General features: G+C 48.5%; 1 protein-coding gene across 5 annotated transcripts in view; it reads left to right on the top strand.

Moving 5' to 3' along the window:
- The window catches only part of ACACB (acetyl-CoA carboxylase beta), a 103,896-nt gene that overhangs the window by 23,625 nt on the left and 63,756 nt on the right, over nucleotides 1–16,515 (top strand). For 2 of the 5 annotated variants that reach the window (XM_056821601.1, XM_056821600.1), the window contains exon 3: nucleotides 14,315–14,447. In XM_056821601.1, the coding sequence (XP_056677579.1) occupies nucleotides 14,315–14,447 (133 nt within the window). Of the gene's footprint in view, nucleotides 1–629; nucleotides 649–4,746; nucleotides 5,105–14,314; nucleotides 14,448–16,515 lie in introns of those variants that run through there. The other 3 variants (XM_056821603.1, XM_056821604.1, XM_056821602.1) reach the window with 3 other exon arrangements.

Here is a 16,515-nt window from a genome sequence, read left to right as displayed (position 1 = left end):
GCGAAAAGCGGGCGAGCCTCAGCCGCCTCTGCTCCGACCTGAACCAAACCCTGCCCCACCCCCTCCAGCCCCGCTCCGGCCCCCCAGAAGGCAGGGAGTCTCCCTCCCCCCACCTGGTTCTGACCAGAAGATCCACGAAGGTCCCGCCCTGCAGGGCCGGAAACCTCACGTTACTGAGGCCCAGTCCCAGCCCAGGACGGGAGTGGTCAGAGAGCCGGTCACTCCCCGCGGCAGGCCGGGGGGGGGGCACAGGCCTGACTGGTCACTCCCCGCGGCAGGCCGGGGGGGGGGCACAGGACTGACTGGTCACTCCCCGCGGCAGGCCGGGGGCCGTGCCAGAGCTCCTGGTTCCCAGGCCGCTCTCGGCTCTGCCTCCTCCGAGGTCAGTTTCTTGTTTCTTTGTGTGTCTTTTTGAATGTGCAAATCGTCCCTGACCTGCCGTGGGATGGGGTTGAATTCAGCCACTTGATAAATGAGTTGGAACGGCCGCCCACATGAGAACAAAACTGGGACTCTTTGGGAGTCTGATCTTAAATTACTCAAGAGGTCGGGGTAGTGAGTGGCTTAGTGGATGGAGAGCCAGGCCCGGAGATAGGAGGTCCTGGGTTCAAGTGTGACCTCAGACACATCCTATCTGTGTGACCTTGGGTAAGTCACTTCACCCCAAATGCCCAACCCTCACTGCTCTTCTGCCTTGGAATGATACACAGTATTAATTCTAAGACAGAATAAAGGCTTAAGTACTTAAATTAAATGAAAGGTGCTGTTATACAGGAGTGATGAACCAGAGAGTCGGGGTGCCCCTTCTGGAGACTACAACTTCCTAGCAGACCTAGAAAGAGCAGCGCCCCTAACTGCTCTGAGCTTCAGTTTGATGATCTCATCTGTAAAATGGGGATAATTCTCTGTGAAGGGTGAAGGGTGTGGGAACTGGCCTGATCTCCTCCTTCTAACCCCCATCCCCCATGTGGGCAGTGTGTCAGGGGGCTTGACTGAAGGGCCCCAAGGAAAGAAGCTCCCCCTTCCCCATCTGCTGGCTCAGAGGGAAAAAAAGATGGCAGGACTGTCTTGGAGGGAGTGTGAGTGCCCTCTTTGTGCTGGTGATGGGATGGTGGCTACATGGAGTCCTGATGATGGTGGTGGTGGTGGAGATAACAGCTTCTGGTGAGAGCGCTTGTTCAGGTTTGTTTCAGTCCAACATGAATGAGGAAACTGAGGCCATGAGAAGTTCACAAATTGTCCAAGTTTCACACAGCCAGAGATTGTCTGATGCAGGATTTGAACCCAGATTTCTGACTCAAGTCCATAAAAGTCTGTCATTGACGTTCATTAGTTGGTCTATACTTCTATTCATCAAAACTCTTCCTAATCAATACTGTGTATTGGTTGTAAGGCAGAAGAGCCATAAGGGCTAGGCAATGGGGTTAAGTGACTTGCTGAGGGTCACACAGCTAGGAAGTGTCTGAGGCCAGATTTAAACCCAGACCTCCACTCTCTAGGCTTGGCTCTCTTCAATGGAATCACCTGGCCTACTTTTAGTAACCGTTTCTGTCTCCTTCAAGAGTTGGTGAAATTGGAATATAGCTGATTGACAATTGGTAAAAAAAAATTTTTTTAAACAAAAAACAGCATTTGAAATACATAATTTTAAGGCTGTGTTGGTAAACCTGTGACACGTGTGCCAGAGGGGGCTGCTCCCCTCCCCTCTCCACACATGCCTGAGGTCATTTGTCACATGGCCCGACCCTCTGCTCTGTAGCCAATGGGAGAGCTTCCTTTCTCCCCTGACTGGGGGTGGGTAGGAGTTCACATGCCACATGAAGATGCAGTTTGGGCACTCGGTCTCTAAAAGGTTCACAACCACTATGCCTAGGGCCTTCCCTCTGCTGCTTGTCTCCCGTTTCTTCTCTCTCTAGCTTGTCTTGTGGGTGCAGGGCTGTGTGCATGTTGTCTCCCCCTCTAGAAACACATGCTCCTCTGAAAGCAGCGACTTTGCCTTTCTTTGTCCCCCCACAGTGCCCAGCAAAGGGCCTATGCTTAGTAAGACTGACTCATGCAGAGGGCCCTGCTCCTCGTCTTTGTCACCTGTGTCCTGGGGGACCCGGGATGGTTTACTCCCTTACCCTGTGCCTGCCCGGGCCTGAGAGTAGAAAGGCCCCCATCACTGCGCATATCCCAGAGAGGATTCCTGGCCTCGCTTTGCAAATGGTCTTTGTTCTTGGGAATTGGAGGAATGCGGACCTTTCCCAAAGTCTGGCTAACAGGAAGGTTTTCTGGTTATTCTCTTCCTGCAAACATGATGACTGTCATGTGTCAGTGCACGGAAGGGCTGAGAAGGTGGTGGACTGTCTCCTAATTAGCTATTTACCAATTAGAGCTGTCCTGGACATCCCAAGGGGTGCACAGGGACCTGGGCTGGGAGTGTGGGGGACTCTTGGGCCACTGAGAGAATCCTTTGGCCAGATTAGGATGTTTTGCCTGGTCGATAAGAGATTATTCTAAAATTAAGAAATAGTTTCCGTCATTATGCCTCTCAGGGCCCCATTTTTCTCACCTGTAAATCAAGGGGGTCAGATTCGATGGCCCTCAGGCCCTTCCAGCTCTGAGTCTGGGATCTGGTACATCCAAGCCTTTTGTGACTTGACCAAGACTTCAGACGAATGTTCCCATCTCCAAGGCATTCACTGTCCATCTGGGGGTCCTTTTCATCCCTCTGAAAGAAACCTGGCTCAGAATGTTTATGGAATGGTTATTTGATTATTATTATTATTTCAAGCCCCTTACTTCCTCTTAGAATCAGTACTGTGTGTTGGTCTGAGGCAGAAAGGCAGTAAGAGCTGGGCAGTGGCGGTTAAATGACTTGCTCAGGGTCACACAGCTAGGAAGTATCTGATTTGATTTGAACCCAGGACCTCCTGTCTCAAAGGCTGGCACTCTGTCCCCTGAGCTACCTCGTTGCTCCTTATGGAATGTTTATTAAATCAACTTCCAAATACCTTACCCCACTGTGGAAAGATCTATGAAAAAGATGTGAAGTGGAACAAGATTTAGGACCGTGCTCGTCGGTGAGCATGCCTCAATCAAAGCATCTAGATTTTTCCCCTGTATAGTCAGAATAAATTGTTTTCTCTCACCAAATTTATATCAAGTGGATAGGAGACACGAAGATAAGCAAGGACTCCGGTCCCTGGCCTGGGTGTCAGTGCCCTCTGGAGAGAAGACATGCATACGTGTGTGCCTACATATATGTTGTTTTTCAGTCATGGCTGTCTCCGTGACCCCATTTGGGGTTTTCTTGGCAAAGATATTGGAGTGGTTTGTCACTTCCTTCTCCAACTCATTTTATAGATGAAGAAATAGAGGCCAGAAGGGTAAAGCAGCTTGCCCAAGTTCACACAGCTAGTTAATGTCTCAGGGTAGATTTGAACTTGTGTCTTCCTGATGCCAGGCTAGAAACTCTACCCACTTGGTTAGTTATCTGTCTGTGTGTGTCTGTCTATCCATGCATCCATATTTCTTCCTCCTTCCTTCCTTCCTTCCTTCCTTCCTTTCTCTTTCTTTCTTTCTTTCTTTCTTCCTTCCTTCCTTCCTTTCTCTTTCTTTCTTTCTTTCTTCCTTTCTTTCTTCCTTTCTTTCTTCCTTCCTTCCTTCCTTTCTTTCTTTCTTTCTTTCTTTCTTTCTTTCTTTCTTTCTTTCTTTCTTTCTTCTTTCTTTCTTTCTTTCTTTCTTTCTTTCTTTCTTTCTTTCTTTCTTTCTTTCTTTCTTTCTTTCTTTCTTTCTTTCTTTCTTTCTTTCTTTCTTTCTTTCTTTCTTTCTTTCTTTCTTTCTTTCTTTCTTTCTTTCTTTCTTTCTTTCTTTCTTTCTTTCTTTCTTTCTTTCTTTCTTCTTTCTTCTATGGATGAAGCAGCTGGCATCATGGTTAAAGCATAGGGCTCGGAATCAGGAAAACCTGAATTCAAATTCTGCCTCAGATATTTATTAAGCTGTATTGACCCTGGCCAAGTTACTGAACCTCCTCCAGGCTTTGTTTATAGCAAGTCACTTCACCCTGTCTGCCTCTGTTTCCTCATCTGTCCAATGATCTGGAGAAGGAAAAGGCAAACCACCCTAAACTTTTAGCTGTGTGACCCTGGGCAAATCTCTTAATGCTGTTTGCCTCAGTTTCTTCCCTGTGTCAAAGAGATAGAGGAGAAAATGTCAAACTGCTCCAGAATTTTAGCTGTGTAACCCTGGGCAAGTCACTTAACTCTGCCTCAGTTTCCTCATCTGTTGAATGAGCTGTAGAAGGTAGTGGCCAATTCTGTATCCATATCTCTACCAGGAGACCCCCAAGGGGACAGGACTGAGCAATCAGACGCCACATCCTCGAACCTTTGCCTCAGTTTCCCTCTCTGTAGAATAGGGCTAGTAATGCTTGCCCACCATCCTTTAGGGCAGTGATTGCCCATTGGCCAGGTTTCCCAGTGGCCTCGGGGGGCCAGGGGGCAATAAGCCCCCGTAGTGTTGCTCTAGGGAACTCCATGGCCCTTTCCTCTCAGGAGGCCTCCATGGGTCTCCTCTCGTCCTGGGGGGTAGCCTGTGGGCCGCCCCCCTCTTACATTCCCCTTTCTGGGCTCCTGGGCCAGGGGAGCCTGGGGGGGAGCCCGGGGGCAGTCCTTAGGGGGCGCAGAGGCTCCAGGACCATGCTCGTGGCTGGAGAGTTACTGCTGGGCACCACTGGGGGCTGCTGCTGAGCCCCTCCGGCCGGGTGGGGGAGGGCACAGAGCAATGGCTGCCCGTGGAGCCGTGCCCTGGAAACTTGGCGGCGGGTCTTGTTTCACCCGGGAAGGGGAGGCCGGCTCGAGTCTCCTCGGAGGTTTCGGGGCCTGGAGAGATGAGGGGAGGGGGGAGGGGGGGAGGGGGGCCCAGGGAGACTCTGTCCCGCCGGCGGCCGGGGAGGAATCGATCCTTAAAGGGAAGCGGCCCTTCCCCGGAGGCCGCCCCTCCTCCCGGCTTTCCGCTGAGATCCTGCCAGGGCGGCTGCCCGCGGCTCCAATGCCAGTGGGAGGCGTGTAGCCATGAGCCCCGCCAAGTGCAAGGGCTGCTTCCCGGGCTGCAGAGGCGAGTAAGTAAGCCGGCCGGCCCCCTGCCCCAGGCTTGGGCCCTGTCCGTGCGCGCAGAGCCGGGCTGCTGGAGCTGGGGGGTTGGAAAGGACCCTGGCATGGTGGGGGGGGGGCTCTTCCCTTGTCCAGCCCGGAGGCACGGCTGCGGGCTCTGGGGTTTGGGCAGGGGAGCGAGTGTGAACCCGGCTTGGAGACGGGAGGTCCTGGGTTCAAGTGTGGCCTCGGACGCTTCCTAGCTGGGAGACCCTGGGCAGGTCACGTCACTCCCATGGCCTGGCCCGGACCGCTCTTTTGTGAGGATGGCCAGGAGAGAGCCCAGGACGGAAGATGAGGGTTTAAAAGCAAACAGAGATGGGTGACCCTGGGCAGCCCCAGAGCCTCCGCCAGTGCACAGCACCGATTCTCAGGCAGGGAAGAGCCACCCAGAAAGCAGCTGCCCACGCTGGGGAGGTGCCGGGCCACCCGCATCTGCTTATGCCTTGACCTAGTCGAGACCTCCTCGGCCGGCAGTGGGCACCCCATCGGGGCCCCCGCGCAGCTTGGCACCGCCACCGTGCTGTGGCAGGGGGTGCCAGGGGGCACGCAGGCGTTTGTGAACCCTTCCAACCAGCAGATTTGGGGTTGGGGGGGCTGCCTGGAATGGCAGTCCTGTCACTTTCGTTTTCACACTGACTCCATGACAGCTTTTTATTTTTTGTTGTTGGGATTTTATAGGGGGTCACCTCGGAGGCTCAGGGGGTTGAGGGTCTGGGTTCAGATCTGGCCTCAGACACTTCCCAGCTGGGTGACCCTGGACAAGTCACTTCACCCCCGTTGCTTGGCCTTTACCCCTCTTCAGTCTTGGAACCAACACATAGTATTGATTCTAAGATGGAGAAGTAAGAGTTAAACAAGAAGCTTTTTGGGTTTTTTGCCCTCCCTGATGAAATGGAAGCGACTCTTAATTTCATAAAGGCCGCCACTTCCTCCTCGGTGTGAAGCCCCGAGAGCTGGAAGGGAACCCTTAACATCATCAGCCAGGGCAGCCCCCAGTGTGGCTCCCCTGGGCTGCGTGCAGGGGTTCTCGGGAAGCACGGTGTGTGTGTGGCAGAACACATGCCAAGCCACGGCTGAAAAGCAGTGTGGCCACATTTCTCGGGGAAGTCGGCTGCCTTTGCTCCCCATTTCCAGGCCCCCTTTGGGCTCCGCAGCCCCAGGGGCTCGGCCTGCAGGTGCCAACACAGGGTTTGCCCAAGTCTTCTGGGGCACCCTGGCTCCCCCGCCCGCCCCTGGGAGTCAGTGTCCGAGGGCCCTCGTGACTGTGCTCAAGGTGAGGGCCTTGAAGGCGGCCAGCTCTTCGCTGCCCTGAGGGAGCCAAGGAGGCCAAGGGTGGCATCAGGGTCAGCGCGGGCATGTCCGGGGGCCGTGTGGCCAGAGCCCAGAGAAGAGTCCCATCAGGCCTGACGACGGGCAATTATGGAAGCCCTTGGAGTGAGTGCTCTGGGGACTGGGGAGAAGGCCGGGAGGGAACCCTGCCCTCCGGGATCACGCGTCGCCGGGAAAAGGGAAGAGGAGCATATTTAATAGAGCTCGGGTAGAGACTTCATGTACCAAGTAGATATATTCTATACCAGGAGATAGTCAATATTGTTAAGTATCGATTATACACTGAGTATATATTCACATATTTAAGTATACATTATATGTATATTCCATATATTAAGTATGTAGTTAATCTATTTAAGTATTATATATTGAGTATATATTTCATATATTTAAGTATATATTTGATATATTTAAATATATATCGAGTATATAGTTCACATATTTAAGCATATATTATATATTAAATATATATTTCATATATTAAGTATATAGCTAATATATTTAAGTATTATATATTGAGTATATATTCACATTTAAGTATATATTATATATTGAGCATATATTTCATATATTAAGTGTGTAGTCAGTATATTTAAGTATCTATTTCAGAGAATTCTTTGTGTGCTGTAGAATGTCAGTCTCGCAGAGGTAGGAGAGCCCAGTAATAATACTATGTAGATGGGGTGGTTAGGTGGTTCAGTGGGCAGAGTGTCGGGTCTGGAGTTGGGAGCAGCTAGATTCAGATGTAGCTCTGTGACGTAGGGCAAGTCGCTTCACCCCGTCTGCCCAGCCCGTGCTTTTTTTTGTCTTAGAACTGATACTAGGGATTTTAAAATGCCATATAAAATAAATAATATATTAGAATAAATTAATGTATTTAAGAGAAATTCTCATTAAGCCATGTGTTATATAGAATGTCAGTCTGTCAGAGGTAGGAGACCTCAATGCGCATGCTCTAGAATAAAATATTTCATCACATAATATATTTCAGAGAATTCCACATCATGCAATGTAGTGTAGCTTCTAAGTTGGTTGGATGTTGTAGAGCTTAGTAGTAATAATATATACTAATAAAATATATATAATGTAACAAATGTAATAATAAATCAACTAATATGGTTAAAAATGCCATATTAAGCTATGTATTACAGACTGTAAGTCTGTCAGGTTTAGAGGAACTCAGGATGAATACATTATAGTAAAAAATATATTTGATAATAAATTATAGAACATAATAAATTAATATATTTAAGAGAATTCCTTTTTTTTTAAACCCTTACCTTCCGTCTTGGAATCAATATTGTGTATTGACTCCAAGGCATAAGAGTGGGAAGGGCTAGGCAGTGGGGAGCAAGTGACTTGCCCAGAGTCACACAGCTGGGAAGTGTCTGACTGAGGTCAGATTTGAACCCAGGACCTCCTGTCTCTAGGCCTGGCTCTCCATCCACTAAACCACCCAGCTGCCCCCAAGAGAATTCCTTATTGAGCTATGTGAAACAGACTAAGTGTTAAAGGTAGGCAAGCCCAGTATTAATAATATATAATAAATATAATAATATGTTAATGAATATCCTTAGAGAATTCTATATCAAGCTGTACATACCGATTATAAATCTGTCAGATATAGGAGAGATCATTATTAATGATATACAATAACGTGATAGATTTTAAAAAGAGAATTCCTTACTGAGCTCTGTGCAGCAGGTAGTAAGTCTGCCAAGGGTAGGAGAGTGCAGTAAGGTCTGCAGTAGTCAGAGAGGGCTTCCTGAAGGAGGTGGGACTCGAACTGGGCCTAGAAGGATTAGGATTTAGGCAAGAGGGGAGGCAAGAGGGCATTCTTTCAAGGGACTCAATTGACTCGGAGTATTTTATATCTCAAAGAGTCTCTGAAAACAGAGGCACATTGTTATTCCATGTTACAGCTGAAAAAGGGAGGCAGAGAGTTTCTCCCAGGTATATAGACAGTGGCCTAACCAGGACAAGAATTCCCTTCCAGTCACACCGTAGACCCCTGCCTGTACTCGGTCGCTGGGTGCTGGTTGTGGCTAATGGGATGTTGGCCACTGAGAGGAGCCGCTTGCTCCAGGGAACCGGGGCCTGGGCTAGGAGCCAGGAGACCCGAGTTCTGGTGTCATTTCTGAGCCTTAGTTTCCTCCTCTCTAAAATGAGAGGGCTGGAAATTCGTTCATTTGTTTATTTTTTTAACTCCTACCTTCCGCTTCAGAATCAATGCTGACTGTTGGTTCTAAGGCAGAAGAGCGGTACGGGCGAGGCAGCTCTCAAGCCACTGAGCCACCCAGCTACCTCTGAGTGTTGAAAGTTTTTAAAAAGCAAGAAGATTAAGCCAAATGATGTTGGATGTCATTTTTAGCCCTGCCATTCTGGGGCTCCCAGTTTTCCTCTGGCTGTGACTCTGGAGCTAAGGTCTAGTTAGGGATTTTTAAAGGCAGCTAAGGAGGCAGAGGGAGAGGAAGATCTGAGTGTGAATCAACCCCTTCTTCCAGATACTTATTAACTGAGCCTTTTAGTCATGTGATTCTGGGAAAGGCTCCATGCCTCAATTCCCTCATTTGTAAAATAACAATGTTAGACTCTGTAGCCTCCAAGGTCTATTCAGTTTTATCTCCTTTTTTTTTTACATTATTGTCACTTTCCAATGATCCCCTCCTGCCCATGAAACCCTCTTTTGTTAAAAAAAAATATATATTATTATAAATATAAAAATATAAAATATATGTATTAATATTATATATGTGTGAATATATAGATATGTGTGTGTGTCAGTGAAATCCACCCACTGACTCTGTCAAGGACTTCCCCACCTCTCTACTGAGAAGAGAGCCAAGCCTACTTCACCTTTAGCCCTGCGATGGGGCGCACACTTTGGATCTCCCAGAGGGGGAGGTTCCCAGATCCCAGGCTGTGCTCCGGGGGCATCCACTGAGCCACCCAGCTTCCTCGCCCTCCTCCCTTTTTGGGGACAATGTCGCTGCCACAGGTGAAGGGAATGCTAGTGAACAGTAGTCTTTCCAGATTTCATTATGTCCTCCCTTGGAATATTAGTATATTCTGGTGGCTACTGCCTAGTCTGCCCCTTTGCTTGCAGAAGGAGGGAAGTGACGCTCAAGGTCATACAAGCACTGGGCAGGTGCAGCTCCGATGGAGAACGCCTCCCCTTTTCCCATTCTGTGGCTCTGTTCTCCAGTTGCCCTCCCTGAGGTCGCTGAGTGTGATCTGTGACTTGCTCTTTCCAGAAGTGACCAAGGCCCCTTGGAACAAGCTTTACTTACCACCAGACCCCAGCACGGATCACCCCTACCTGTGAGCTGTAGTTTCCATACGAAATGAAGAAGTTGGATTAGAGAGGACTTAAGGTCTGTGCTGGCACTGATGCCTACAATTCTGTGTTCTCAGGCCCCTTGCAGTCCCAATAGCCTGTGATTTTGGGTAGTTTAACTATTGCCACAGTTGGCTCTTCTATACCTTAGATAAAAATAGATGGAAATATCTGCCCTTCTTGGCGACTTGGCTTGAAATAGGAATGCCCCTTCTCACTTTGTGAGAAGGTTGGGCAATGTGTTTAGATGGATTTGCGACTCAGCTGTTAGAGGCACTCAATCAGTTGTGAAGTCTAATGTCAACCTGACAATATTATTGGAGATCTTTGCCCAAGGGGCAGAGTTAGGACACAAGGAATTTTAATCTGATGTGGGAACATTTATCTTCCAGAAGTTCTCTTCTGATGTCATGCTCACAGAGAACAAGCTTTGATTTTCTATCCATTTGAAAGTCAATAAACATCTTTTAAATGCCTTTGCCAGGCACTGTGCTAGAAACACACATGAAACAATTCCTGCCTTCAGGAAGCTTATGTTCTATTGGAAAAGCTTCCAGGATAGGCCAAGTGGTAGACTGTTTGTTCAGTCACCAGCAGGACGGCAGCGCTTCTTGACTCCTTAGGAAGATGGTCATCGAGGAGGTAGAGTATAATTGTGGTCTGCAGTGGGTGTGCCCAGGAAGGTACGAATCCTTGCACCATAGAAGGTGGGCCTGCATTTCAATAGCACTGTCCTCCTAACTCTGGGATGAGGGTTTGGTGGGTTATCATTTCCATTTTTCAGCAAAGGCTGAAAGGACTTGGGCTCAAAGGAGGTTAAAATGAGAGTCCCTTTCAACAAGGTGACAGAACCCAACTCCTGAGCCCCTGAGTTTGGTGCTCCCCACCTCGTCATGATGTAACCTACATTACTGATCCTGAAGGGGGGAGCCCAGAAGCCAGAACCCTGGGACAGTTGTGGGCATGCCTTAGCCATCACCTGTGAAGAGAGGACAAATGAAAAGCAGCCCACCCTGTTTATGAGGAATGACAGACTCATCTGGAAGTTCTGCTCATTTTTAATAATCTAATTTCCTTTTTTTGGAGAAATATTTTTTAAACCCTGATCTTCCATCTTAGACTCAAGACTGTGTATGGGTTTCAAGGCAGAAGAGCTATAAGGAAAGGAAATAAGGATAATAAGGACAGGGCTTTTGTCAACTCAAGGCCTAGAGGAATTTTCTTGTTATGGGAGAGTTTAAAAACTCAAATGTGGTTTTGGTGGATTTGTTTTATTTTAAGATGCCATGAATGTGAGAGGCAGCAGGATGTCATTCAAAAGAATATTGAATTTGGAATCTTAAGGACCTCAGTTCAAATCCTTGTTCTCTGACTAATTACGGGACTTGGGGTTAAGTCACTTCTCCCCTATGGGCTAGCCTCAGTTGGACTTCCCTCCCCTGACCCCAATTCTTGTAAGGTATCAGTGACACAGTACTCATCTCTGTGAACTCAACTTCCCATACCAGAAGATTGTCACTCCCTATAGCTTCAATGTAGGAAACCTACCCCCAACATTGTGTCGGCATCTTTTTGGGGAAGGAGACAGAGGAGAAGGGGGGGAGGGAGAGAGAGACAGAGAAAGAGCTTGTCATCTGTACTTTTAGTATAGAAAAGAGACAAAAGAGTGAGAGAGAGGTGAGAGAGAAGAGGGACAGAAGGAGATAGCTCTCTTCATCTGTACTTTTAGTCTAGAAAAGAGAGAGATCCTAACCTTTGAGATAAAAACTCCCCATCTGACAAAAACTACTGGGAAAACTGGAAAGCAATTTGGCAGAAACTAGGTTTAGACCAATATCTTACACTGTATACCAAGATAAGGTCAAAATGGGCACACGATCTATAGATAAGGCAATAATTTATGACCAAAAAGGGGAGGAGAGAATATCACAGGATATGATATGGATAATTTTTATTATGTTAAATTAAAAGATTTATTCCTAAATAAAACCAATGCAGCCAAGATAGAAGGAAAGCAGAAAACTGGGGAAATGTTTTTACATTAAATTTGTCTGATAAAGGCTTCATTTCTGAAATATATAAAGAATTAAGTCAAATGTATAAGTAAGTCAATCCCAATTAATAAATGGCCAAAGGATATGAATAGGTAATTTTCAGGAGAAATCAAAGCTATTTATAGTCATATGAAAACATTATTGATTAGAGAAATGTAAATTAAACACCTCTGAGATACCAACTCACACCTATTAGAATGGCTTAATATGACAGAAAATAAAACACATATTAGAGGGGATGTGGGAAATTTGGGACAGGTATGCATAGTTTGTGGAGCTATGAACTGATCCATCCATTTTGGAGAGCAATTTGGATCTATTCTCCAAAGACTATAGAAGTTAACATACTCTTTGATTCAGAAATACTGCTACTGGTTTGTATTCCAAAAGATTTTTTTAAAAAAAGGAAAAAGACCTATATGTACAAAAGTATAACAGCTCTTTGTGGTGGAAAAGAATCAGAAACTGATGGGGAGTCCATCAACTGGGAAATTGATGAACAAGTTGTGGTATATGGTTGTGATGTAATACTCGTACTATAAGAAATGATGAGCAGGGTTTTGGGAAAACCTGAAAGATTTACATGAACTGATGCAAAGTGAAGTGAGCAGAACCAAGCGAACACTACATAGTAACAACATCCTACTATGATCAACTGAATGACTTGGCTTTTCTCACCAATACAATTATCTCAAAAACAAATTCTGAAGGATTCATAATGACAAATGCTGTCCAACTCCAGAGGAAGAACTGATCGAGTCTGAATATAACTTGAAGCAGACTTTTTTTAACTTTATATTTCTTTTTTGTTTTCGTTTTTTGTCTTTTGGTCTATGTTTTCTTCGGCAGCATGGCTAATATGGCAATTTTTTAGGCATGATTGCACAGGCATAACATGTCAAATTGCTTATCTTCTCAATGAGAGAAGAAAGAGAGAGAATTTGGAACTCAAAAATTAAAAAAAAACAAATGTTAAATTGTACATGTAGTTAGAAAAACTATTTAGAAAAGAGATAGAGAAGAGGAGGGAGTGAGAGAAGAGAGTCAGTTTGTACATTCATCACATCATCTGTACTTTTAGTCTGAGGAGAGAGAGAGAGAGAGAGAGAGAGAGAGAGAGAGAGAGCAGAAAGAGAGAGGGAGAGAGAGCATAGAGATGGAGGGAGAGAGAGAGAGAGGCAGAAGAGAGAGAGAGGCAGAAGAGAGAGAGAGGCAGAAAGAGAGGGAGAGAGAGAGGCATAGAGAGGGAGGGAGAGAGAGAGAGGCAGAAGAGAGAGAGAGAGGCAGAAAGAGAGAGGGAGAGAGAGGCATAGAGATGGAGGGAGAGAGAGAGAGAGGCAGAAGAGAGAGAGAGGCAGAAGAGAGAGAGGCAGAAAGAGAGGGAGAGAGAGAGGCATAGAGAGGGAGGGAGAGAGAGAGGCAGAAGAGAGAGAGAGAGGCAGAAGAGAGAGAGGCAGAAAGAGAGGGAGAGAGAGAGAGGAGGCAGAAGAGAGAGAGAGGCAGAAAGAGAGGGAGAGAGAGAGGCATAGAGAGGGAGAGAGAGAGAGGCATAGAGAGGGAGAGAGAGAGAGGCATAGAGAGGGAGGGAGAGAGAGAGAGGCAGAAGAGAGAGAGAGGCAGAAGAGAGAGAGGCAGAAAGAGAGGGAGAGAGAGAGAGGCAGAAGAGAGAGAGGCAGAAAGAGAGGGAGAGAGAGAGGCATAGAGAGGGAGGGAGAGAGAGAGAGGCAGAAGACGAGAGAGAGAGGCAGAAGAGAGAGAGGCAGAAAGAGAGGGAGAGAGAGAGAGGCAGAAGAGAGAGAGAGGCAGAAAGAGAGGGAGAGAGAGAGGCATAGAGAGGGAGAGAGAGAGAGAGGCATAGAGAGGGAGAGAGAGGCATAGAGAGGGAGAGAAAGAGAGAGAGGCGAGAGAGAGAGAGAGGCATAGAGAGGGAGAGAGAGGCATAGAGAGGGAGAGAGAGAGAGAGAGGCATAGAGAGGGAGAGAAAGAGAGAGAGAGAGGCAGAGAGAGGGAGAGAGGGAGACAGAGACAGAGAGAGGGAGAGAGAGGCAGAAGAGAGAGAAGGGAGGGGAGGAGAGGAAAGAGAAAGGAGAGAGACCTTCACCTGCAAGTTTGCCCATCTTAAGCTGTTTGCCCAGCACCCAAGGTCCTCAGCTGGAAGTGGGACTAAACAATGGCACAGTGGGAAGAGCTTTGGTTCTCTGGTTTGGGGGCCCAAGGAGCTGGGTGCTCACCCTCCTCTCGCTCGCCGCATGCCTTTGGCCTTGTGGCTTTCCCAGGTCTGTCTCCTCACTTTGTCCAATGAGGCTGGCTCCTTCCAGCTCCCAGTCTCCCCTGCCCTGCCTGAGCTCTCTGGTCACAGTCACTGACTACTGAGCCCCCGTTCTGCGCCACGTGTCCTCCAGAGGCGAGCCCCCATTTCTGCTGACTGTTCTCTCTGGTCTCTCTTTCGCCTCCAGACCTAGCATGTCAGGACTGCATCTGGTGAAAAGAGGACGAGAACAGAAGAAGTTGGATCTTCATCGGGACTTCACCGTCGCCTCTCCGGCTGAGTTTGTAACTCGCTTTGGAGGGAATCACGTTATTGAAAAGGTAACGAGGTTCCATGTTCCCCGGGGTGGGCAGTGGTGCAGGGAGGCTCTCTCGACCCCCTGAGGGGGCGACGCTGGGCCCGTCCTATTGTTCCAAGGCTTCTCCGAGTCTCCCTCCTCCTTCTCCTTCTCTGCGCTCCCCCAGCTGGTGAAGGAGGCCGAGTTGAGAGCTGGAGAGCCTGGCTTCTGATCCTCAACAGCTGTGTAACAACCTGGGTTTAGTCCTGTGTAAAATGAGGGGATGGACGAGCTGGCCTCTTACGCCCCTTCCAGCTCTCCGCCACCATCTTATTTTTCTCTCTCTTCTGCTCCAACATACGCTTCGTCGGGGACTTGCGGAAAGTCCCTTCTTTGTGTGGAAATTTGTTTATAACATGTGATTGGTAACAAGAAATATTTGAAAACTAAAAAAAATAAATAAACCCTCATCTTCCGCCCTAGAATCAATACTGTATCATCAGTTCCAAGGCAGAGGAGCGCTAAGGGCTGGGCCGTGGGGGTTAAGTGACTTACCCAGGGTCACCCAGCCAGGAAGTTTTGAAGCCTGGATCTCCCGTGTCCAGGCCTGGCTCGCTGCCCTCCTCGGTGGGGATTTTTGTGGAGCTGTGTAAGATGCCTTGTGCCCGTTGTATTTTTGTGGGAGGACTAGAGGCTCTGTAGTCAGGCCGCCTTCCCCGAGCTCCCAGGACTGTCTGTGGCACCCCTGCTGGCCTCCAGAGCTGCGTGAGAAGCCAGGTGGTGGGAGGGGGCCTCCCCGCAGCCTCTCTTGACTTGATTCCAGGAGGTGGCAGGTGTGGAGGAAGAGCCCCTGGGCTCACGGGGCAGCCTCTCTCACCCAGGTGAGCCGCTGGGCCTCCTCCCAGGAGCCTCCACTTCTAGACAGTGAGTCCAGGGGAGTCTGAAGTGTGTCTGGGAACCATCTGGGGGTTGTAATGGCCCTGAATGCCTTCCAGCTTATCGGAGAGCCGGGCACTCCTCTCCAGAAGTGTTGAACGGGGGCAGAGTCCGGACGGAGGCTCGCGCTCCTCGTTCCTGGAAGCTGCGCCTCTGGCGAGGGCATTCCAAGAGGAGGCTGGCCTCCTCAGTGGCCGTGCTGCCCTGTTGACTCGGTAGTCGCTTGCAGTCCACTAAAACCTCCGGCTCATCCTCATATAAACCTAACCAGGCCGTCCAGACTTTCTGCTCCTGAAATGGAATTTTTTTCTGAACCAAGTGTAAGACTTGACGTTTATGTCTGTGAACGTCATTGTATTCAGCCGGTGCTCTGACCTGGCAAAGCCTTTTTGGGTACTGACTGACCCCCAGTTTCTTGGCTGCACCTTCTGGCTTGGAGCCATTAATAAAATGTTTAGCATGGAAGCTGGGTGGCTCAGTAAATAGAGCCAGGCTAAAGGTCCTGGGTTCCAATCTGGCCTCAGCCATTTCCTAACTGTGTGACCCTGGGCAAGTCACTGACCCCCATTGCCTAGCCCTTACAGCTCTTCTGCCTTGGAACAGCTACATGGTATTGATTCTAAGACCGAAGGTAAGAGTTTATTAAAAACAAAAAACTCCTCCTTTTGGGGAACAGGTAGGTGGTTCAGTGGACTAAAAGCCGGGCCTAGAGACGGGAGGTCCTGGGTTCAGATCCAGCCTCAGACACTTCCTAGCTGTGTGACCCTGGGCGAGTCACTTAACCCTCACTGCCTAGCCCTTACCCTCTTCTGCTTCAGAACCATACACAGTATGGACTCTGAGACACACGTAGGAGTTCAGAAAAGTGTTTGTCAGCCCCCAGATCCCTGGGGCCTTCCACCGGAGACTTACTCCATGATAAAATGAGGGGATTTGGCTGGAGGAAGCCTCTGGCTGTTTCACTCTTGAGTCTGACATTGTCAACAGCCCCCCACCCCCCACCCCACCCCTGGGTCAGGAATGACCCCTCCCTGAGAGTACCTTCATGGATCCCATTCAGATGAATAGTCTCCTCCTGCAGTATACCTGGAGAAACAGAGGCTCACGGAACTGAAGGGACAGAGCCAGGCCCAGACCCTGTGTCTTCTCACTTCCCAGCCCACTGCTTCCATCTT

The sequence above is a fragment of the Monodelphis domestica genome, chromosome 3, assembly GCF_027887165.1.
Source record: "Monodelphis domestica isolate mMonDom1 chromosome 3, mMonDom1.pri, whole genome shotgun sequence".
Taxonomy (NCBI): Eukaryota; Metazoa; Chordata; class Mammalia; order Didelphimorphia; family Didelphidae; genus Monodelphis; species Monodelphis domestica.
This window is presented reverse-complemented; position numbering and strand designations above follow the sequence as displayed.